The following is a 25,757-nucleotide window of genomic DNA, read 5'->3' as shown; positions in this document are numbered from 1 at the left end:
CACGATCATCATCATCATCATCATCATCGTTCCACTCATCAATGGAGTGGATATACTGCTCAAAGTGGTGTGTCTAAGGAGTGTGGCCAGACTGACTAACAGCATGTCCCCCTATCTTCTGCTCCCCCCACCCCAGAAGCACCCAGTGCATGGTCCTAGTTCCCATTCCCCTCCATTTTAAAATCTGCCAGATTTAAAATTGTGGGACAAGTACCTGGCACCGATATTTGTTGCGACAGTACCATAAAAATTGGACTGTCGCACCTATGGAATAGTGGTAAACCTCTAAACCTCAGAGAATTGGACTATAAAATTATGAACAATGTAACACATAAAAATTGTCTATCTAGAATGCAACACTCACCATTTCTATATAGTAATGCAAGTTCACCATTTCTATATAGTAATCCTGTTTGAGAAAAAAAAGACTACATTTATGCTGTTGATCCATAAAAAGCAAAAATTCTAGACCAAGCATGTCAAACTCAAAGTTTGACATGCTTACTAAGGCAGAGTAGGTACTTGCTCTCCCCACATTGCAGGTGCCTACTCTGCTAAAATGTACATACCTTTCACCATATAATGTTTGTTACAGTTTTTTCTACTATAGGGAGCTCAGGCACCCCATATTAATATCTACGGTACTCACTGGCCAAATTTACATAGGGTAAATACACTTAAGTAGTGCAAATATCGGACATAACAGCAATACAGTCAGGCACAGGAATTGCAAAAACCTGGATTTCATGCCCTGGTTTAGTTTCACAATGCAAATGGGAAAAAAAGAAAATCTGGAAAAATAAAGAAAAAAACAATGCAGACTAGCTCTTGATGTTCAATAAAATGCTTAGAGGTACACACTTACAAATAAAAAAATAAAAATGTTAAAATAGTTTGTTAAAATAGTTTAAATCATTGCAGATTACGGTATGCTTTAAGACCAAAAAGCTGATTTAATGGAATAAATTCATAAGAAAAAGTGTGTGCTGTAATAGAGATAATTTCGTTATCATCCATTAGATGTGTACTTTTCTTTCCTATCTATAACACAAATTGCAGCTATTGAAAGACTTTACATACAAATCTGAGGCTCTATTTAATTTACATTATACACATCCAAGATTATCTTTGACATAAATATGAGAATTGTCAAACATGTGGTCAGGTTTTATAGTAAAAATAATTCTAAATTATTCGTTTATACGGGATCAAAAACAATATGATTTATAATCAAAGATAATATGATTTAGAATCCCATTACCCTGCAAGAGCAGCAATTTAAAGAAATTAGAATTTAAAAAAAAATAAAGCGTAAAACATTTTATGCACCAGGAATATGTACTTATGTACTTATAATCGTTACATTTTAGAAAACAATGTAAAGCAAAAGACAAATTGTTAAATTATGGCTTTAAAAACTATCTAACTTCATCAAGAGTTTAAAAAAAAAGAAAGAAAAACAAAAATCAATGCCCAGAATAAATTGCCACCTACATGTTAAATAAGATGACATCCAATGAATCTACAATTTAAACTCAATCCAGGTAACAGCAGGTAACTGCCTACTTATTTTGGAAGGTAGATTTCTGCCTGGTTTAGAATTAAACTGTAATTTCACATGTTCTTGTAAATCTTTCAACCATCATGCTCCAACTCATTTGGCAAGAGAAGAATTCTACATCTCATGCAAATGTAGTCCCCATTTTATTCACAGGCTGGCACTTGGAAAAAATATTTCGGCAGGTCTTGCACTGACTGAAAGTTAGCTAAATAAAACACATAATGATCTCACACTGAAAATAAATAATTTGCCAAAATTTTAAACTAGGAATCCGAACTAAAGTATTAAGGCATTACAACATAACATCTAATGTATTTTACTTACATGGATTTAAAAAATAAGATTCACAAACATGTCTGATGGCAACTCTTGTCCCATAAATGTACAAACATTTTTGTTGATATACGCATTAGATATCGCAATATTACATACTACAATAAAAATGTAAAGTGTGAAATACTATTAAAAATGTCTAGAATGGCCATCCAGTTGAAGAAGTAATGGATCGCAAAGTAAGACAATTCTCAAATAGTGAAATGTTAAAAAATGGTAATTCTGAAAAATAAATATTTAAATTTGGTCTAATGTTTCTTAACGGGCAATCTGGATTGGTAAATTGTTTACTTTATATTTTACTTACATACTTTTGATTTGCAAAAATGAAAAAAAATTATATTTTTCCAGAAAATAAATATTTCAACAACGGTCGTGTGGAAATATGCTCACTTGAGTTTTGAAGAAATTAAGAATAATAAAATAAAATATACATAACGATAAAAAAAACAAAAAACAGTACAAAGAAACATGTGAATTCCCATCATCTCTATGTAATGCATACCAAGTATATGTATTTTTTTTTACCTTCTTGACAGGATGTAGGGCATGGAGTCCAATCACTATACGGTGTAACAATACAATCTTTCCTGCATGGCAGCAAACATGGTCTCATTGTTTCCGGTCGCAGGCTTTCAGGACATCTAAACAGAGAGATATTTATTGATTGAAAAATGAAAAAATAGCTTAGCTTTTTAAACATTTCCAAATTCTAAAAGCATTTGTGCTGTTGGTCAAGAAAAACAATAAAAAAGGCTGCGCCACAATCAGTAATAAAAAGTCCAGTTAAAAGGCAAAAGTCCAAATATATTATCCTTACAAATGGTCTTTAGTGATGAGGTCTTCTACTATTGCAGTGGATCCACTTTATATGAAAGATAAAAAGAGAGAAGGACAACCAATGGTGCAGTATGTAAAATTCAAGTATAGACGTAAAGGAGTAATAATATAAAACTCACATTTGCCAGAGCTAATAACCAGCTCTGGGGTGAAGCGTATTCAGCGGTTTAATCCCCGCTTGTGGGATATAAATGGATTCCTCTCCGTCACTGTTGTCCAATTCTCGGATAAAAAGAGACAACCAATAGTGCTCACTGTATGGTAATATTGATAAAAAAAATAAAAGAATGTACTTACAAGACAAGAGCAGACCAACTGCTCTGTGATGACAGCGTGGGTGGATTTATCCCCACCTAAGGATTTCTTTAGGTACAGGAAACTTCCAAAGATGTATTTCAGAGGTTTTACATAAAACCAATAAAAGGTGAATAAGATAATACTAAAAAGCCAGGGTAAAATAGATTATGTGTCTATAAAAAAGGTAATTGGCACAATAAAATGACCCAAAATACTTTAATATATATAAAAGAACACAATATTAGATATCCATAACGCGTTAGGTCAAAAAGACTTTTTCAAATGGAATGAAAATGATTCCATTGAAAAAGTATTTTTGACGAAACGCGTTATGGATATCTAATATTGTGTTCTTTTATATATATTAAAGTATTTTTGGTCATTTTATTGTGCCAATTACCTTTTTTATAGACACATAATCTATTTTACCCTGGCTTTTTAGTATTATCTTATTCACCTTTTATTGGTTTTATGTAAAACCTCTGAAATACATCTTTGGAAGTTTCCTGTACCTAAAGAAATCCTTAGGTGGGGATAAATCCACCCACGCTGTCATCACAGAGCAGTTGGTCTGCTCTTGTCTTGTAAGTACATTCTTTTATTTTTTTTATCAATATTACCATACAGTGAGCACTATTGGTTGTCTCTTTTTATCCGAGAATTGGACAACAGTGACGGAGAGGAATCCATTTATATCCCACAAGCGGGGATTAAACCGCTGAATACGCTTCACCCCAGAGCTGGTTATTAGCTCTGGCAAATGTGAGTTTTATATTATTACTCCTTTACGTCTATACTTGAATTTTACATACTGCACCATTGGTTGTCCTTCTCTCTTTTTATCTTTCATATAAAGTGGATCCACTGCAATAGTAGAAGACCTCATCACTAAAGACCATTTGTAAGGATAATATATTTGGACTTTTGCCTTTTAACTGGACTTTTTATTACTGATTGTGGCGCAGCCTTTTTTATTGTTTTTCTTGTCTTATTTTAAAGGGTTTGAGGGATTCCTTTTAAGGTTGCTGCCTATAAGTTAAGTAAGCGCTGTCTCATTCTTCCATTTTTTTCAACATTTGTGCTGTTGGTGCTGCATGTAAAGATGAAAAATATGTGAATCCACAAGAAAAAAAAATGGCCTTGTGTAATATTTTACCGTGTGAACCATAGTTATTAAATTAGAACTCTTTCATACTAAATCAACAAAAATATTTGCAATTGTAAATTAATTATCAAAACTAACCTCAATATGCTAATGAGGTAAAAATGAAAGCAATAGTATAGAAATTGTAAAATTGAGAAGAGCAATTGTGTCTAACAGGATTCTTGGGCTAGGAAGAGTGAACAGGATCTGGCTTATTTATTTATTTATTTATTTATTACAGAGCCAAGTAAAATTAAATTGTCTTCTTGCAGGGATGAATGTAAGATTGGACCTTTGAGCTGCAGTCTTCAAATTAAATGGTCTTGTTGCAGGGATGGATGTAAGATTGGTCCTAAAGACCAGAGATACAGAGTTAATTAAAGGAATTTATAGCTAGGAGTGGCAAGCAGGGGGAGTGGGTTGAGCAGATTAGCCAAGTGTCTCAATTATAATCAAATATAATGCAGCAGTAAATTACAGGTAGGGATTAAAGGATAGAGACCACAGGCCACCCCAGGTGCATGGAAATGAGCATCCACTCATTTTGTCATTAATTGGTTAGGGAGTATTAGAACAATATAGCCTCAATAAATATTACTACCACTCTCCCAAAATCCATCGGGAGTTGGAAGAGCACAGCCATTTCCACAACCCCTCCGTTAATAAAGTAACAGTGATTTGAAGCACCTTTTGTTTATAGCCAATTGACAACACATAGACACACTAAGTATTGCTGCCACAATGCACATTTCTCGTTATATATTTATAAATAATATGCACTGACGTGTTTTAATGAGAAAGCAAATCAAAGTCAATTGAAAGAGCTTGCAATAACCAGAATGTAATATTTTTTTCTGTACAACATCTTAAAATAAACTTTAATTTGTATTCTGACATTGGCATGAAATGTAGAAAAACAAAACAAAACACTCATTCTAGTCAAGACACCACAGGGCTCTTTCTGTGCCATATGGTACACATCATTTCCCTCTCATGAGATTGCCGAGATAATAGTCACATGACAATATGACAGACATTACAGAATGCATCTTATTCTCCATCGTTCATGGCGCTGAGTCTAACGTATTCCATAGTAACCACATAAAAAAGGCCAATAGCACAATAGATTATTTAAAGATTCTGCTGGAATTACATTCTTCAAGTTTACATTGAGCAGAAAAAAAAATACCACTTGTCAAATAAATGTATCTTTGTTTTAAAATTAGGCCTAGAATATAGTAGTCTCTGAGTATATGATAAAACTGATTAACTACATTAATATATTTTTATGTGATGATGTAGTCTTAATTACTTTCATTGTATTGATTTATTCCATGTTCCAGTTTATTAAAACAAATATTCTTTAGAATGCATGAAGAATAGTTCAAAATTGGGGCCACTGTAAACATAAGGGTTACTAATCTAATTAAACATTGCTTGTTGAAGATTCAGTTGATAACATTTCCATATACTAAGCTTACATTTCTTAGTGTGTGTTTAACATGCTACTAGGTATTTTATGAACTAAATCATTACCCATGCCGTCCATGTATCTTTCTAACCTCAATCGGCACATTTCCACATAGGAGAAAAAAAATGAAAAACCTCAGTCCAATTTGTAATGAAATGAAATTGAGTTTATGCAGACGTTGAACTGGCAACATTGTGACCTCTAGAAGTACGTATGTAAAGCCCATCCATACATAGGAACATATGGGAGAGGTATTGCAACCTCCGCAGAGCTTTGGAAGGGAGCAGTTCCACTTATGCCACATACCGTGTTAATCCCTAAAGTGTGAACTGCTGGGAATTCAAAGAGAATCCAATGTGAATTTCATATGTTTGCCAACATAGTAATACATATATAAATAAATCAATATGAGTGGGTAAAATAGGCAACATTTTTTTTAATATTCTGCCAGTTGCTTAAAATATTAACCTCCAAGCTATGATTGTAAACTGCTTTCTCTTTACCTAAAGTTTATCACTACAGTACCTAATTTGTACGTACTAGGCATTTTGAGTGAATTGCTCATTAGAAGTTCTATGCTATTTTTTCACGGAGGTTCCTCCTGGACATTGAATCTGTGCACACACATTTTAAAGCAAGGCATTTCTGTGATATTCTATCAAAGCAGGTTATTAATTTTCATTATTCATTTAGAGACTAACATATATATATATATACATGAAAAAAACCATGAAAAAAATAAATATATTTATATATACATATATATATATATTTCTCATTTTTTTTTCCCATGTTTTTTTTTCATGTTCACCAGGGATTATGCTGCTGACTGTGACAGTCATCTGCATACCAAATTATAAAATCTCAACATTCAACTCATTCATTTGAGCTCCATATTTTGGTTACAAAACTGTGATTTTTGCACAGGTTGGGAGCATTCACTTATAAGCACCTGGTATTATAGCTCTGAATACAGAGTTTCATTCAACAACCAATCTATACTCATCTATATCTATCAAACTACAGAAGATACAGCATGAGTACCAAGTCAGAAATGATGGACGATAAAGTCTGCATGACATATACATAGTCAGATGCATACAGATAGGCTTGAAAATATATATATGTAAAACTTATTAGAAGAATGCACAGATCTTCAATAAAAAAATATTGTTGGTACTTACTTTTTGGGGCCAACTTGTCCCACATTGACTCTGACACAGATGACTTTTCTTGTCTGCATCCCAAGAGCACAAGTTGCTTCACCATTCCAATTTGATGAGTTAAAACCTGAAACTGTGACATCTTCTGTGCACTGGCCCCAAGGGCCGGTCTGCCAGTGATATACTGTACAAGGATGTTCATTGCAGCTTCTGATCTCTTGCAGAGCATTACTTTCTGGGCACTGAACTCCTTCTGTAAAATTGAACATTAAATGAAGAAAAAATATAAGTTATTAATATTTTTAATAGATTTTGAGAAAAAACAGTAATTGTCTGAAAGAATGATCTCAGATAAGAAAGGAGCACAAGACAGGGATTCAGATGGATGGGGTGAGTTTAACTTTATTATATTAATTTCTATATGGAGGCCGGATCTCAAAGGTACCAGGAACACTCTTATATTATACATACATTTATGCATTTATAAACTTAGATTGTTCCTTTCAAATTTTTAACAATGTATGACATTTTTAACACACAACAAAACATATGGAAGTTAAAGCCTATGACAGATGGAGTCTTAGAAATTCCTATTAGGTTAAATGGACCTTACTAGTGGTCTAATTTGAGGGAGGAGAAAATTATAGATACATGTACCTTTATTAGATAGATAATACAGATTAAGGAACAGCTCACACACAAAAATACAGTTTTACATTTTATAAGACTACTTAAAATCTCAGAAAACAAATATGGGGATTCAGTTCCACATGTTCTGGGTGTGCCCCCAATTCCCATTTTTGCCCTCAATAAATAGATAGCCAGACAGACTGTGTATGTTCCCTTATTTTGATAGTAGGTCTTTGACATTGTACACGCCAATTATAAGTGGCCCTACTACTGAAATCCTTATAACACCCCACCCCCGCATATTGTTTCTGGATGCAGTCCTACTGAGAAGCAGTGGTATGTATGCTGGTGGGGTTGAGGGGTAGGGGGATTATGAACCAAGCTGCAGTTTTGAAATATCAAAACACTGGGCCCGGAGCCAGAGAGTTACAGTGTCTCATCTCTTTCATAAATACATTCCTATGTGAAATGTTTGTATTATCAGACATGCCTACTAGCTCAATTGAGTTCAATGCATTTACATTCCTTTATCACTTGAAAATCTCAAGCCTGCTCACACATTCATATTCCTCCCTGTGGGATATACTGTATGTCACTCTGCTTGGAATTATACACATCACTGACCTAGATTCTGCCCAGGCTGCCAAGCTTAAACAGATTCTATCGTTCGTTGATGTAAATATAAGCTATGTATCCATAAATGGCATCTATCCAAGATCTGCAAAATTATACAACTTATGCACAATTAGAACAATTAAAGGTGAATGCAATCTTTGATTCACAAAATACATTTTTAATTAAAAAACAAACAACAATGTATCTGGTCAATGAGAAGAATGCTGGCACTAAAATATGTAATATGGCATTCTATAAATAATCGATTCTTTAAAAAGAATAAGATCCTTTGGCAAAAGGTCATGAGATTAAATTATTTATTTTTCCAAACCAGGAATGTCAAGGGAGATAGATTATTCCGCAGATTGACTGAAGCTTTGGGGGCAAACTGTATTACTTAAGGATCATCTTTTTTTCTGCTTGAGCTGTCCCTGGGCACATACTTTTCCATATAAATTAATTTAAATGCTGGAGAGTAAATAAATAATTATATGTAAAAAGAAATATATACTGGTAGCTTTAAATCTTGATTAATGCATGAAATGTTCTAAGCCATGTTGAATTAAAATCTAGCCATACTGTAATCTTTCAGTGGCAAATTAGCATTTTATAACAAGCTATGCTAATTAAGTGGAAGCTAGTAAGGAATTTATAATAGCTTATTGTTCATTCAAGAAGTGTTCTAAAATTATGCATTGATTGCCAATGTCTATAGTATTTTGCCATGGTGATGCCTAGAATATAACTATAGTTATAAATGCACAAATCTTTTATCAACCTATACAAAATAACGTACATCGCAACGTGATGCGTGACATATTATACAAGAATAAAATGATCAATAATAATAAGATAGGCCATAGAGATGAGTCATTAAGTCATAACAACACAATAATTTATATTGATTGTTATTAAAGTAGACATTATTAAATAGGAAAGTTACAGGTTTTTCTCTTTACTAAAGTGAGAATTCAAAGTGAATTTCAAATTTAAGGACAAAACAGCTGAAATGGAAAAATTCTCTAAGTCCGCTATGCTTCCAATTTGACTATGTTAGTCCTAAATTTGAAATTCCCTTGAGTGAATAGCCCTGCTAGTGTAAATAAAGCATATGAAATATTTAAAATATACAACAAAGCTTATTTAATTACATGGGCATGATAGTGTTTGCAGTAGGTAAGTAACTACAACTACAACTACAACTAGCCATTAAAATGATTGTTTTAACCTCCTTAGAGTTTCTGTTTAATGTTGACCTGATAGAATACTGCAGTTGCTGTAGATTTGTTGGTTGTATATTCATGAATCTCCCATTCCCCCACTTCCCAGAGGTACTCTACTGGCTCGAGATCTGTTGACTGGGAAGGTCATTGCACTACATTGAACTTAGAGACATATTACTGATACTATCTTGTAATGAAGTGCTTTGTGACTGATGAGAGCATTACTCTTAGGATCATTTTTACTGAAAAGATGGAGTCCAACATTTTTAACCTATGAAGCACAGTGGCCATTTAGATCAACGTTTTTCAACCTTTTTACGGAGTAAAAAAAGTACCCCTGCAGGTCTAAAAAAATGTGTAAGTACTGCTGCCTCAAGGGGTAAATCTATTGATTTAAATTCCAAATGAAACATGTAGACAATGATAAGTTAATCCCACATTGGAGAACAAGCCACATTAAAGATAGTAAAAGATATTTTCAAAATAAATATGGTATTATGAGAATATTGTTTCTGTATGGAGAAGTGTATTAACTATTAATCTAAAATATAAGTCACAAAATAAAAATATTATACACACAGAAAGTTACACACAGAGGACACTGACATACCCAAACTCACACTTACAAACAGCGAACATGGCCACACCCACATTTACACACAGTGAACACTGACACACTCACAATTACACACAGAGGACCCTGACTCACTCACATTTACACACAGAGGACCCTGACACACATTTACACACAGAGGACACTGACACACACACACACAGAGGAAACTGACATGCAAACATATAGCTTTGGGGCAAAATATAGAAGACTATCAGAATGTAGAGCTTATTCCTGATGTATTTGAAAAAAACAACAACAAATTCTCAATTTCTCGGGTACTTGGTATTCCTGCGCAGTTAATGGATACCTTGTATAAGATCTACATACTGGTGCTTGGTTATATGTCACCAAGCACCAGTGTGATGCTGTGGATATAACTTTCAGTAAAACCAATCCTCCTACATCTGTTACAATTTGGAATTTTGAAGAGGTGAAGGGCTATCCAATTTGGTTGCTGTTGGAGACTGCCTAACTTGCCTAATTAGACACCCACCTTTGCACACAGCGTGAGTGATAACAGGGCCAGTATAGAACAATTTTGTGATGAAGTACCACCTGCTACTAGCATATCCCCTGATTTAGGTGCACGTACCCACTGGCGCACATACCATAGGTTGAGAAACCAGGATCTAGACAACCAGACCACATTGCTGATATATTGATTCCTCAAATGTGCATGTTTTATTAAACCCCTATTTTCCATCGAATTGCTTAGTAAAAGTTAGAAAGCAGACTAAATATAAATTCCACATATAGCCAGTTATTAACGCTAATAGTACGAATGTATTATCAGTTCTATCAAGACCTTCAGTTATATTAGCTGAAATTATGGTATTTCACAAACTCAGTAAATATCATTAAATATTTCCAGGTCACTTTAGCGTACCTTGCAGTCTGACCATTTTTAGGCAATTTCACCTTTGCAACCTGAATGTAATATCAACTGTCATAATATTATCAGGATCTGTGAAATGTACAAATATTAAAAGCAATCTTACATGCATGTTCCCAAATTTATATGTATTTTTTTTATCAATACAGTTCAGTGGATTTATGATGAAGTAGAACAGTTCCATTGGTACTTTAAAACTCTCATCATTGTGAAATTATCTTTAAAACGGAAAACATAGACATTCAGTACGGTGTCAAATAATTTTTCTTTTTATATTTACTTATCCCCTATATTAAACAAATATGTGTTTATAAGGAGCAAAATACAAAATTAAATGTAAAATTGCACACCTTGGTATTTAACTCTATCCTGGTAATTAGTGAACCCATCTTGGCTTCCTGTCAGTCATTGTCATACGCAGGGGTGAAACTAGGAACCACAGGGCCTTGGTACAAAAATCAAAATAAGGCTTCCCTCCTCGTTCCCCTCTAAGCAATATACCTGAGTGGGATGTGTTTGGTGGCTGTGTGATTATGCGGTGGTTGTATGAGTGTAATTGTATACGAGGTTTGGCTTCATTTGAGTGTGGAGCGATTGGTTTTGCTTAGACACATTTTTCCAATCATGGCAAACCCCCGTGCTGACACTAACATGCTGACTTCACTGCCAGCACACACTTGCATCAGTGCATCCCATACTACCCCAGCAAGTATAAAAAATGCCTGCTGGGTGAGTAATACAGTAACGGAGAACAAAAGAACAGCTAGTCTCTCAATCTATGGCATTAGATTATGTGTGATAGAGTCTAATCTTGAGAATTTCACAGTTGGGGTAGAGACCATATTCTTTAAATTAAAATTTAAACAATTGCATTTTTGCTAGAACATTTACAAAAGGAATTTAAACTCTGTAATATACATTTATATTATATACAATTTATTATAATTCCTATGTATTACTAATAATTGTACATGTATTTGTACAAATATATATATATATTATTATTATATATATTTATTATATATAAATAAACATATTATATATGTAAATACATACGCACATATCTACTACATCACATTAAATGATAAATCACATTGAGTGAAATCATTTTTTAAAATTAAGCATTTTATCTTTTTAAGCAGAGACACTTTCATTGACCCATACACTCCCTCACTGGCACACATACTGTTTATTCAACACACAGTTTCACTGACAGACATACACATTCTCACTGACTGATGCACGCTCTCACTGATACACATACATTGACATACACTCACTGATTTACACACACACACTCACTGACACTTACACACACTAACACACTCACTGAGAGACACACAGTTACACACACACACTGATACTGACATACACTCACTGGTAAACATACATTCACTGGTACTGACACACACTCATTGACATATACACACACACTAGAACACACTTATACTGACACACACTAACAGACACACACACATTGACACACAAATACACACATTTACAAACGCACTCACTGACAGTCACACACACTAACTGATACTGACATTCACTCACACACATATATTCACTCACTTACACATTCTCTCACACACTTAGAAATTAATGTAATTTTTTTTTTTAGACCACCCAGCCTCCCAACCTTTTGGAGAGCTGGTGATGGATCTTCTGTGCTGTAATCTTCATGCTTTTCCATCACTTCCCTCACACACCATTTAGTGAAGCTGGGCTTGGAATGACATCATATCCAGGATCCCGAGATCTCTGCAGACCACACAAGTGACTGGTTCTTGAAGAGCACAGAGATCAGCACTCCCTCATTGCCCATGCTCAGTCATTTTCCCAAGACTCAGTATATTATGGCATAATAAGCACCTGCCATTGGGTAAGCATGTGCCTTCTTAGCCTTACTGCATAGGTCCTCATGTGAGTGGTCTTAAGGGGGCCAGCCGGCTCATGGGCCCCCTGACAGAAGGACCGGTTGCACCTTCAACCTGCAATCTGTTGTTCCGCCACTGGTTATATGCTACTAGTTATATGCTCTGCCCTTTGCATTGGACAATCTGCATAGAGAGAGCATACAGAAAGGAGGAGTAAAAGTGTTCTTGTTGCTCCTTTTTAGTCTACTGTGTGCCCCAGCTAAATCTGGGCCAAAATGGATTGTGACTCTTCCATAAACTTTTAAAATAAAATGAAGTCTCACATAAAAAAAGGTTAACATAAGTTATATATAATTTATTCGGTGATGTAATTTCCAAAGTAGTGACATATCTAATTTAAAGAATCATTATGTCTACTATTAAATGTACAGATTTGCACTATAAAAAGAAAGACTAAAGAATCCAGGAAAAAAAATCAAATCCAATATTTAAAAAATATATATATTAGAGCCTAAAAATGACTATACAAAAAAAAAAAAAACAACAACATTTAACGTCATTTACACAGCAATGTTCATGCATTTCCACATTAAATCATACTTTTATTTCTTATCTACTAAATAGGAGACACATGTATGACACATCCACTGTATTACTGTATATTATTATGTATTAGGTAATGTTTTGCAGAAGCCTGCTTGCAATTTTACTAAATGCATATAATATTAGAAGTTCTTTTTGTTTTGTTGCAATTATACATAGGTATTGTTTCTTTCTGTATATGGTAATGTAAACATTTTAAAATGCTCCGTTCTGCTTCCAATTAAAGCATATTATCTACTCATCAAAAAAAGGAGTGAGATGTCAATGTTCTGCTGTTAATAAGAAATATATTGCCTATAGAAGTTTAATCTCACCAAAAAAAGACTAATTATTTCATCTTTAACTTAACTTGTGATCTCAAGCTTTCATATCTTTAACACATTACTTCACCCCATTGCACCCCCTTCACACTAGCCTCACATTTCCAAACATTGCAGTTTATTCAATGCAATATTGCTGAAAAACAGATGTCAACACTCTTTCCTTCCACCATTCACACTCTTTAAACTCTGCTCCACCTTATGATCCCTCTTGCTGATAACCCAAAATTAAGTCTCTGATCATCTTCTGTTCTTTCTTCTCACTCCCTGATCTCTGAATACTATTCCCTTAAGGTATCTCTGTCCTGCCATCATACTCCATTAAAATGTGTAGACCCTCTTTTCTGGTATCTTCCCTGCTCAACAAACATTCACAACTTGAAAAAGCCAAAACTTTGCCTACATGTGTCATCCGAAAACTGGCCCCCATATCCCCTTTAGAATTCACTCTTCTGCCTAGCTATGCAACAGTCAGGGATAGGTAGGGGTATTAACCTGCTAACGCACTTCCCAGAAGTAGCTGAATCTCAACTCACATGATTCTCTGGTCATATATTCCTTCGTAGAATTTTGGGGGTGGTTGTCAGGATCGGGACAGGGATCCAACACGCAGAGTACAAAGAGTAGCAGATACGTATACCGGACCTTAGAATGGCCGGACTAAACGTAATACTACGTATAGAATGGTCAGGGACAAGCCGAGGTCGAGGGAACGAGAAGACAGGTAAGCGAGAGACAAGCCGGGTCAAGGATAACAGAGAAGACAGGTAAGTAATAACAAAGCCGGGTCAGAACCAAAAGACAAGAGAATACAAGAGCACTGTGTGACTAGGCTGGCTAGAACCACGACAGGGCAATGAGCAAATGCTGAGAGCTCCCTTAAATACCCTGGTTCTAGAGACTAATCACGCCTCCGCCGAGACCTGATTCGTGTCCGGGATTTGACTGACAGGTCGGGCTAGAATAGCGTCATGACGTCGACTATTGAGCGTCACGTTACAAAAAGGCATAGTTCTCTCGCGGCCGGCGTTTACATGCGCGAGGGGACCGCGAGGAACGGGAGAATCATGCCGTCTGGATGGAAAAACGTCTAAGTCTCTACCCGTCTCAGGGGTAGAGACTACAGGTAACCTGACAGTACCCCCCCTCTAAGAAACGCCCACCGGGCGGAAGGAACCGGGACGAGATGGAAAGCGGGAATGAAAAGCCCTGCGAAGACGAGGAGCATGGACATCCTCCTGTGGTACCCAGGTCCTCTCTCCTGGACCATATCCCTTCCAGTCAACCAGGTATTGAATTTTCCCCCGGGAGATTCGAGAATCGATGATGGAGTTGATTTCGTACTCCTCCTGGCCCTCAACCTGAACAGAGTGAGGAGAGGAGACCTTGGAGGAGAATCTGTTACAGATCAGGGGTTTTAGCAAGGAAACATGAAAGGAATTAGGAATACGTAAGGCAGAGGGGAGCGCTAGGCGATACGCAACAGGGTTAATTCGATTCAGGATCCTATAGGGTCCAATGTAGCGAGGAGCGAATTTCATAGACGGTACTTTCAAACGAATGTTTCTAGTACTCAACCATACCCTATCACCAGGGACAAAACTAGGAGCCGGCCTTCTGCATTTGTCAGCGTGTTTTTTATACAGTATAGAATTATGTAGGAGAATTTGTCGAGTCTGATCCCACAACTTCTTCAGATTGGCAACATGAGTATCAACCGACGGTACCCCCTGGGAAGAAGGAACCGACGGAAGAATGGAAGGATGAAAACCATAATTCATGAAAAAGGGGCTAGAGCGAGTTGAATCGCAAACAAGATTATTGTGTGCGAACTCTGCCCAAGGAATCAGACCGACCCAATCGTCCTGGTGTTCAGAAACAAAGCAACGCAGATATTGTTCAATCTTTTGATTGGTACGTTCAGCGGCTCCGTTAGACTGAGGGTGATAAGCAGAAGAAAAATTCAATTTAATGCCTAGTTGAGAACAGAATGATCTCCAGAAACGTGAAACAAACTGGGAACCTCTATCAGAAGTAATCTCGGAAGGTATCCCATGTAAGCGAAAGATCTCTTTAGCAAAAATCTCCGCTAATTCAGGTGAAGTCGGAAGTTTAGGTAAAGGCACGAAATGAGCCATCTTGGTAAACCTATCAACCACTGTGAGAATAACAGTGTGCTTTTTCGAAACAGGCAAATCCACAATAAAATCCATCGCCAAACAGGACCAAGGTTTTTCTGGAACTTCCAGGGGATGTAAGAGACCACAAGGAAGCGAATGAGGTAGTTTAGTCTTAGTACAGACCTCACAGGCTCCGATAAAATCCTTAATATCCCTCCGTAAAGAAGGCCACCAGAAATCCTTAGAGATCAAGGAATATGTTTTGCGAATGCCCGGATGACCAGCCACCTTACTCTCGTGAAGACACTGTAAGAGCTCCAGTTGGAGTTCAGGAGGAACGAAGTGTCTAGATGCAGGAGTCAGTCTAGGTGCCAGATGCTGCAAGCTCCTGATCTGATCCAGAAGCGGAGAATGGATTTTGAGAGTTGTGTTAGCGATGATATTACACTTAGGTACTATAGAGGATAAAACCGGCTCAGATATGGCAGAAGGTTCATGTTGGCGAGACAAGGCATCAGCTTTAGAATTCTTAGAACCAGGCCTATATGTGAGTATGTAATTGAAGTGAGTGAGGAATATAGACCAACGGGCCTGTCTTGATGATAATCGTTTAGCCTCCCCAATATAGGATAAGTTTTTATGATCCGTCAAAATGGTAACAGGATGCAAAGTCCCCTCCAATAGATGTCTCCACTCCTTTAAAGCCATGATAACCGCTAGGAGTTCCCTGTCACCAATGTCATATCTGCTCTCAGTACCCGATAATTTTTTGGAAAAATACCCACATGGATGTAATGGTTTATCCACACCCAACCTTTGGGACAGGATGGCACCTATACCCGTCTCAGAAGCGTCAACTTCGAGTAGGAAAGGTAGAGTAGTATCAGGGTGAACTAAAATTGGTGCGGAAGCAAACAGCTCCTTGAGAGTCTTAAAAGCCAGAAGTGCTTCAGTAGACCAATTCTTAGTGTCAGCCCCTTGTCTGGTCATATTGGTGATAGGAGCAATAATAGAGGAGTAACCCTTAATGAAACGTCTGTAATAATTAGAGAAACCAATAAATCTCTGAATGGCCTTGAGACCCTTAGGTAAAGGCCAATCTAAAATGGATTGGAGTTTCTCCGGATCCATTTCAAACCCCTCTCCAGAAATCACGTAACCAAGAAAGGTAGTCTGGGATTGGTCAAAGCTACATTTCTCTAATTTGCAGTACAAGCCATGTTGAAGAAGTTTGTGCAAAACCCTTCTGACCTGTCCGTGGTGAGTCTCAATATCCCTGGAATGTATAAGTATATCATCGAGGTATACAATAACACAGTCATGCTGAAACTCCCTAAGAACTTCATTAATAAGATCCTGAAATACCGCCGGGGCATTACAGAGACCAAAAGGCATTACAGTATACTCATAGTGCCCATAACGAGTATTGAACGCAGTCTTCCACTCGTGTCCCTGCTGAATTCTCACCAAGTTATAAGCACCTCTGAGGTCTAACTTAGTGAAAATCTTGGAACCCTTTAATCGATCAAAAAGCTCGGTGATCAAGGGGATCGGATAGGCATTTCTAATGGTTATCTTGTTCAAACCTCGGTAGTCAATGCAAGGTCTTAAAGAACCATCCTTCTTTTTAACAAAAAAGAATCCAGCCCCAGCAGGGGAGGAGGATCTCCTAATGAACCCTTTGTCTAGGTTCTCACGAATATACTCCTCTAAGACTAAGTTCTCATTCGTAGACAAAGGGTATACATGGCCCCTGGGAGGCATAGTACCAGGAAGTAAATTAATTTTGCAATCAAAAGGCCTGTGTGGTGGTAAGGTATCAGCCTTTCCTTTGTCAAATACCGCCTTTAAATCTAGATACAAGGACGGTATCTGTACTTTAGTAGAGTCGGTAGAGTTATTAAGTGTGTTAACAATACAAAGGGGTGACACTCTCTTTAAACATCTCTCTTGACAACCCTGACCCCACGAGACTATTTCCCCTGATTTCCAATCTATAATGGGGTTATGTCTCTTCAGCCAGGAGTATCCCAGGACTATGGGAACAGAAGGAGATGAAATGAGTAGTAGAGATATCTCCTCCTTGTGTAGAATACCAGTAGTTAAGTTAAGAGGTGTGGTTTCCCGGAAAATCACAGGCTCAACTAAAGGTCTACCATCTATGGCCTCCACAGCCAAAGGTGTCTTCCTTAACTGGGATGGGATAGCGTGTTTGGTGAGAAAAACTTGGTCGATAAAGCTCTCAGCAGCTCCGGAGTCTATCAATGCCACAGTCTCTAAAGTTCCCTTCTCCCAAGTTAAAGAGACGGGTAATAGAAGCCTGTGTTCTTTGTAGTTATGAGTAGAGGACAAAATAGAAACACCCAAGGCCTGTCCTCTAGAGAAACTTAGGTGCGAGCGTTTCCCGGGCGATTGGGACAATTCAAACGTAAGTGACCTCTGACTCCACAATACATACACAGTCCCTCCCTTCTCCTGTACATTCTCTCCTCTTCTGAGAGGCGAGTAAGGCCTATCTGCATAGGTTCTGGAAACTGTGGAGTTTTGGTTTCAGGACTTTGAAATGAAGGAGCTAGTCTAAAGGAAGGTCTACCGGTTCTATCTCGAGTGTTCTGCCTCTCTCTTAGACGTTCGTCAATGCGAGAGATAAAGGAAATTAAGTCCTCCAAATTCTCGGGAAGCTCTCTCGTCGCTACCTCGTCAAGTATTACATCGGATAATCCGTTTAAAAATACGTCTATATAAGCCTGTTCATTCCACTTAACCTCTGCCGCCAAAGACCTGAACTCTAGTGCGTGATCCACAAGTGTTCGGTTCTCTTGTCTAAGGCGCAACAGTAATCTAGCTGCATTGACCTTTCTGCCAGGGGGGTCAAAAGTTCTTCTAAAAGCAGCTACAAAGGCATTATAGTTATAGACTAATGGATTATCATTCTCCCACAAGGGATTAGCCCATTTCAGAGCCTTCTCAATGAGTAAGGTGATAATAAATCCCACCTTTGCCTTATCAGTAGGGTAGGAACGGGGTTGTAGCTCGAAATGGATACTGATCTGGTTCAAAAAGCCACGACACCTTTCAGGAGAACCAGCATAACGTACAGGTGGGGTAACTCGGGAAGAAGCACCTACAGTGGCTACCTATAGCCCTGAACTCACAGGTGAAATAGAAGTATTACGCATCTCCTCAGGTGGGTTATTAGGACGTGATAGTAACGCCTGTAGTGCCAGTGCCATCTGATCCATTCTATGATCCATGGCGTCAAACCTAGGATCAGGAGAACCAAGCTGACAGTTTGTACCTGCAGGATCCATTGGCCCTGTCGTAATGTCAGGATCGGGACAGGAATCCAACACGCAGAGTACAAAGAGTAGCAGATACGTATACCGGACCTTAGAATGGCCGGACTAAACGTAATACTACGTATAGAATGGTCAGGGACAAGCCGAGGTCGAGGGAACGAGAAGACAGGTAAGCGAGAGACAAGCCGGGTCAAGGATAACAGAGAAGACAGGTAAGTAATAACAAAGCCGGGTCAGAACCAAAAGACAAGAGAATACAAGAGCACTGTGTGACTAGGCTGGCTAGAACCACGACAGGGTAATGAGCAAATGCTGAGAGCTCCCTTAAATACCCTGGTTCTAGAGACTAATCACGCCTCCGCCGAGACCTGATTCGTGTCCGGGATTTGACTGACAGGTCGGGCTAGAATAGCGTCATGACGTCGACTATTGAGCGTCACGTTACAAAAAGGCATAGTTCTCTCGCGGCCGGCGTTTACATGCGCGAGGGGACCGCGAGGAACGGGAGAATCATGGCGTCTGGATGGAAAAACGTCTAAGTCTCTACCCGTCTCAGGGGTAGAGACTACAGGTACCCTGACAGTGGTAAGCCATCAACTTTTGGGGGAAAAGAGTTTGTGATCCGAGTCTAATGACTTGCACAAATAGTGGCACTTAATCAGATACTGGCACTAGTAATCATTAGGAGTTACTGGGACAAAAGCAGCATACCAAACTTGGACTTGACTCCATCGTCACCCTATGACTTCCCAAGAAACTGGTTAAGGGGATCTTGTCATACTTGGGTACATATCTGAGTCTATGTTGCCTTATTTTTACAGCAGTGAGAAACATCAGTTTTCATTATGTTTCACAGTGAAAATGCATTGTGTTGGTGAAAACAGCATGAAACATATTACTGCCAACTTTGGCAGAAATTGTTGATGAAATGGGCACATACATTTTAAATGCCCTTTGTAACATGGTTCCACTACATCATTCAGTTGGATATTTAAAACCTAAAATAAGTCCAGAAGAGGTAACAGACAACTTAAAATTAAGAACATCCTGCAAATATGAGATATTCCTCCATCCCCGTTACACAAGGGTTAAAGGGAAACTAAATGACAACATTTTAATGTTCTGCCTGTCTATCTATCCATTCAGATCAATAATTTATTTTGCAAATGGTTAGTTGGGTATACTACGTCTTGATAGATTCTATAGGAGATTAGGTTAAAATAGTTGTTTATAATTAATTGGTATGCCTGGTAAAAAGAATGCCTCTATTAGAATGTGTGACTGCATGTCAATCTCTGCCTGGACTACTAGAGAGATAATTGATCAAGTGTTGTTTTTCTTGAACCTAATGAAGTCCACACCTGATCATTCGGGTCTTTTAGGATCAATGTTTTTGACAGTGTTGTAGGACGACTGCTAATATCAGCTATTAGACCTGGCTAATCAACTTCAATTAGTATAACAACAAGCTAATTCTACTCATTTCAAAAGGACACACCAGTATGGTATCTCTGCTTATTTTTTAAATCGTTTAAATGTACTTAATATAAAAATATATTTTAAATGTCTCTCCTGACCAAATGATCCATTTTACCACCTGAGATATTTCTGAAAATCCCTAAATTTCCATTACATTCAATGGGAGAATGTTTGCCAGTTATTTTGGTAAATTCATTACACACTTCTAGCAAGTTGTCTCCACAGATCCTACAGGAAATAAGAAGTAATGCGGTGACTTTTAAAGACTGTTTTTATGCACCTGACATGTGTAAATAATGACAGATGTATGATTTTCCATCTGATGAGTTTAAGCATTCAGAAACAAGCAGGGTTATTCACTAAAGTGAGAATTTAAAGTGAATTCAAAGTGAACCATATAATATACACAATATGGACAAATGTTTTTGGACATTGCATTCTAAATACATAGTCATTAATATATAGTTGGCCTCCCATTTGAGGCTATAACAGCTTCAACTCTTCTGGGAAGGCATTTCACAAGAATTTGGAATGTTTCTGTGGGAATTTATGCCCATTCATACAGTAGAGCATTTGTGGGATCAGACACTCATGTTGGTGAGAAGGACTTGGCTTGCACTCTCCATTCCAGTTCACCTCAATGGTGTTCAAAGGGATTGAAGGCAGGGCCCTGTGTGAGCCAGTCAAGTTCTTCCACAACAAACTCATCCAATTATGTCTTTATGAACCTTGCTTTGTGCACTGGGGCACAGTCATGCTGAAATAGAAAAGGTAATGTTCTCCTGGCATCCATCCACCAAGCCCAAGCCCACCAGACTGCCAAACAGAGAAACATGATTTGTTATTCCATAGACCATGTTTCCACTGCTCCAGACTCCACTGTGCTCAGCGTTGTACTCTGCAATGTGAGGCTTGCATGCAGCTGGTCGCCCATTGAACCCATTACATGAAGATCCTTTCACAAAGTTTTTGTGCTGATATTAATGCCACTGGAAGTTTAGAACTCTTCAGCTATGGAAACAGCAGAGTGTTGGCGACTTTTGGTCACCATGCACATCAGCACTCGGTGACCTTGCTCTGTGACTTTACATGGTCTTCCACTTCGTGGCTGAGTTGCTCCTGTTTCTAGGACTATTACTGGGACTAACTCCCCCGTCTTTCCCCCCTATCCACTTGTGCCTCTCCCCTTGTGCCCAATCACTTCTGCCTCTCACATTGTGCCCCCAACCATATACCCTCACCTTGTGCCCCATCACCTCAGTCAACTCCCCTGTTCTAACCTCATCATGCTTCCGCTGCAGCTACGCATACCAGGTTGCAGGTAGGGATAGCTGTGCTAATGCAAGGTGTGTAAAGATAGCCAACACCCTCTGCACGGCTTGCTGTAGTGTAGTCTGTATGTAAGTTTGGGGCGGGCTGTGTGGAAGGGCCCAAAACATGGCAAGCCCCCTCCAGGTGTCAACCACAGGGTCTATGACTGAGAGTCCAACTGGTGAGTCAACTGCTGCTATACCTATGTTAACAAAGAGTTCTAGTCACCTTAAAACTTATAATTACCTGAATTAGTTAGGAGTGGTGGGAATGCATAATAAATTATTTATCATGACTTTAATGGGATGAAAGAAATAGAGATGAGACTCAGATGTATAGTTTTAAATATTTTATTATATTATATTATCTAAAATGTATATGCTTGTGGATACTACCAAGTTCCTTTTGTATTAATCTTCTATTCCTCAGCAAAGTGATTTGAAAAAACTAATTAGCATGGATATGTCTCGTTTTAATACAAGTCTACTTTAAAATGAAACTACACTTAACTCTAAAATATGTATTTTCTACACCCTGCCAAAAAAATATTAAGAATGCATAGACATTTCTGCTGTTATTTATTCATATGTATTTTTCTTATAGTATCTTTCCACAGGGATCCAAATTTCCAAACATCTTTTTAATCCTTCTCTGCTAAACCTCTTCCCGAGCTTTGTCTCTCAATAAAGCACAGTTTTCAGTTGTTTTGCTTTGAGGTGTAGCCTTAAATAATATATAATTTTTTTCAGTAGAGTTTGTTTGAAAAATACAGTTTTGGTTAACTAATTGCATGCCAAAAATATCTTACCCAGAATGTAAAAACATGAACATATTACTAATGCCAAACAGTGTGTGTTTCAAAAATCTACCAAAGTTTAAAAGCTTTATGATTGGGACTAGTTTATCAATAAAACACTCACATATCTGATTATTTAATTCCTATAAGATATAAGCATTTGAAAAAACATGGTTAACACTGTTAACTGGCAAATGCAAATATTGTATTTCTCAAACTGTGTACTTTGTCTTTAAGAGATATTGCAAACTGACAAGGTGTTAGAAATTGAACATATTGTTTTTCATACAGGTTTCTTTAAGCAATAACCTTTTACCTACTTTCAGTGCATAATATGTTTACGCCATTTTGTCCCAGATGAAATACAATGACAATAATGCATAAACAAGCTTCACGGCTATGCTACGACTCTTTAATTACATAACATATTGTGGTAACCCTAAATAGATAAAGATGTTCAGACTTTAAGATGCCATCTTGTTCTAAGTCAGGGAATTTTCCATGACGTGTGCACCCTTATGATTTTAGTTATGGCCTTGCATTTTTGCCGAGTTAAGGGAGGTCCTAAAATGAATAAACTAAAAGAAGTGTTACTTTTTCATATATGAAACGGTAACCCTAAAATGAAGACACCTAATATGTGCTTTTAAATGTTAACACAGAGAGGAGAGATTTGGAGACAGACGCTGCTCCATCTTATAATGACAGGGAGGCTGACATGATGACATGTTCAGGAGGGTATGTTATTCTATTAATGATATTGCAAGCATATAGTTTAATCTTATAAACTCTGCTATAAATTATTGTAAAGGATTTTATATGTCTATATTTATATTTTTTATTTAATAAAATATCTAAAAGATAAAACTTTATTGCTTCCAAGACAATCCTTATTTTTATTCTCAATTATTTATATATTTTAAATAGAGGATCTCTTACTAACTGTATAAAATTATGGATAGGATATCTGTATGGTTAGCCCTGCTAAGTGCTATGCTTTAAGACGTTATAGTGGTAAATAAGGGAACCAGCTGCGGTTAAAACACTTCTTTAATATTATAAATGTAATCCCTTCTTCTATACATTTTTTTAAAATATACAAAATTACACTTTCAGAGGGGGATAGTTAACTACTTTTGGCAATGTTTTACTTTATAAAACTCTAAAAATTTTGGTAATTACAGGAAAATGGTCCAGAAGAGATTCCCTGTTAAATGTATTTCGCAATTTTTATGTGCTTTGACATTTTACCTAAACATTGTGCCACTGTGACATGTTTTGTCAGATACTGTTAGATGTCACAAGGGAAATTTTAACTAAAAGTTGAAATATGAAACATAGGACTAGAAATATCTTTGATAAACAGACCCTAACTTTTGCTGGCATCCGTGTGGGTAACCCTACTTCCCTTGGGTTGAGATCTCTCATTCATATTGATTTTGGATCCCTTTTGAATAGAATCACTCTGATATGAAAATGATTTATTTGTCTGTGAAAAGGCACAGGAGAGCTAAAACTAGCTTGTGACCCAAGGGAGGACTCACTGAAGGGCAAGTTTTTTTACATTGTTGTCCATTCTCAGAGTTCTCATGTTATCTGTCTACTTGGCAGAGCTATTCACTAAAATGCGAATCGCCAGGAATTCAAAATAAGTTTTTAAGTAAATCTCAAATTTAAGGCCAAAATAGACAAAATCAAAACAGAATTGATATGGATTGTCAGGGTACCTTGTGCGTTTGCACAGGCTGTGCCACAAACTGGCACCGACATGCAGGGGATTGGGGACATACCAAACAGTTCTCCACTTGTTCCCAGCGATACTCACGCAGGCCGTGATAGCCACGCCGTTTTTATTACGCTAATGAAGTCACGGCCCGCCAAAACGTTCCAATCTGAACGTTTTTGGGGGTGGGTGGCTACAAATCAAGGAACACAGTACTTAAGGTGAGCCCAGGGAAAGACTCATTGCCCTGTTGTGATCTGCATAGTCCCAATAGCCCATTTTCTTTGTGTAGTTCTCTTGGATTTTGACTTCTTGGCTTTGTTTGACTATTCTACCTTCTGTATTCCTTTGACCTTGGTTCTTGTATTATCATTGTTCCTGATTTCTGTCACCCCTGACCTCGGCTCATTTATTATTACTCTCTGTCCTTGTGACATTAGTCTGGTATATATTACTATTACTAATATATTACTATTAGGATCCCCTAATATTCCTGCCATGGATAACTTTTCTATTTCACCTATTTTGGTATACTATTTAAAATTCAGTTTTAATTCACTTTGAATTCCCAGGAATTATCACGTGTATAACCCTGTTGGTTTGTACTCTGTTCTGGTAATCACCATGGCACTTATGAAAAGCCCTTTTTGTATTTAGATTTATGCAGTCATAAAGATTTTCTATGAACCAAGACAGAATCAAACTGATGAACTTCTAAAGGAAAAAAAAAATCTGTCAGTGCATTTATGGTTGAAAAGCTATGTTTGAAATAGCAGGCTGTTGCCAAGGGAACCTACTCATATATGTAGACATGATTTCTAAAAGAGTGACAATGTCAGTGCTCATTTGCTGTCAGTGCTCAAGTTCATTAGTTGGCTTGCAACAAGCTGATGTACCACCAAATTTTTAGTCACTTAAACCAGCGATGTGTTTTTATTTCATATTCTTGCTACATTTATGTACATTAAAACATAAGTTTGCCACAAAGAGTATATTTTGGTAATATAATTGGAAGTAATGCAATTAAAAATAAACTAGAATAACTGAAATGTTGTCACTTTACAAATCGTTTGTTTTTAATGCAATTTAGTGGAATATTTGAACTTACCGTCACTAGCATAGGCAAGAATAGAGCGTGATCGTGTTTGTCGACCTTCTGTTGTCTTTCCTGAGCAGGTGTGTGAGCAGGAGGACCATTCAGACCACATACTAAGAACACAATCCTTGGGGCATGGAACCTCACAGGCAATAGGAATTGGATAGATGGCATCTCTGCATAGCTGTCTGTCAACTTCTCCTCCTGGGACAAAATAAGATTGCATGCCTGTTATAGATAAATTAACTAAAAAGAAGCAATTAAAACAGGGTTATGCAGATTTCAAACTATTCATTTGGGGGCAAGCATCACTGAAAGTAGACAATCAATTTTCTTGAAAGTTCTGAC

General features: G+C 37.3%; 1 protein-coding gene across 1 annotated transcript in view; it reads right to left on the bottom strand.

The window, feature by feature from the left end:
• Positions 1–25,757, bottom strand: part of THSD7A (thrombospondin type 1 domain containing 7A) — a 279,525-nt gene that overhangs the window by 62,877 nt on the left and 190,891 nt on the right. The window contains exons 8-10 of the mRNA XM_063452416.1: positions 25,422–25,613; positions 6,831–7,062; positions 2,423–2,538 (exon numbers count right to left, since the gene is read on the bottom strand). Of these exons, the coding sequence (XP_063308486.1) occupies positions 2,423–2,538; positions 6,831–7,062; positions 25,422–25,613 (540 nt within the window). The remainder of the gene's footprint in view (positions 1–2,422; positions 2,539–6,830; positions 7,063–25,421; positions 25,614–25,757) is intronic.

Source organism: Pelobates fuscus, chromosome 4, assembly GCF_036172605.1.
Source record: "Pelobates fuscus isolate aPelFus1 chromosome 4, aPelFus1.pri, whole genome shotgun sequence".
NCBI lineage: Eukaryota > Metazoa > Chordata > Amphibia > Anura > Pelobatidae > Pelobates > Pelobates fuscus.
The sequence above is the reverse complement of the archived record's forward strand: the minus strand, read 5'-3'. Positions and strand labels throughout refer to the sequence as shown.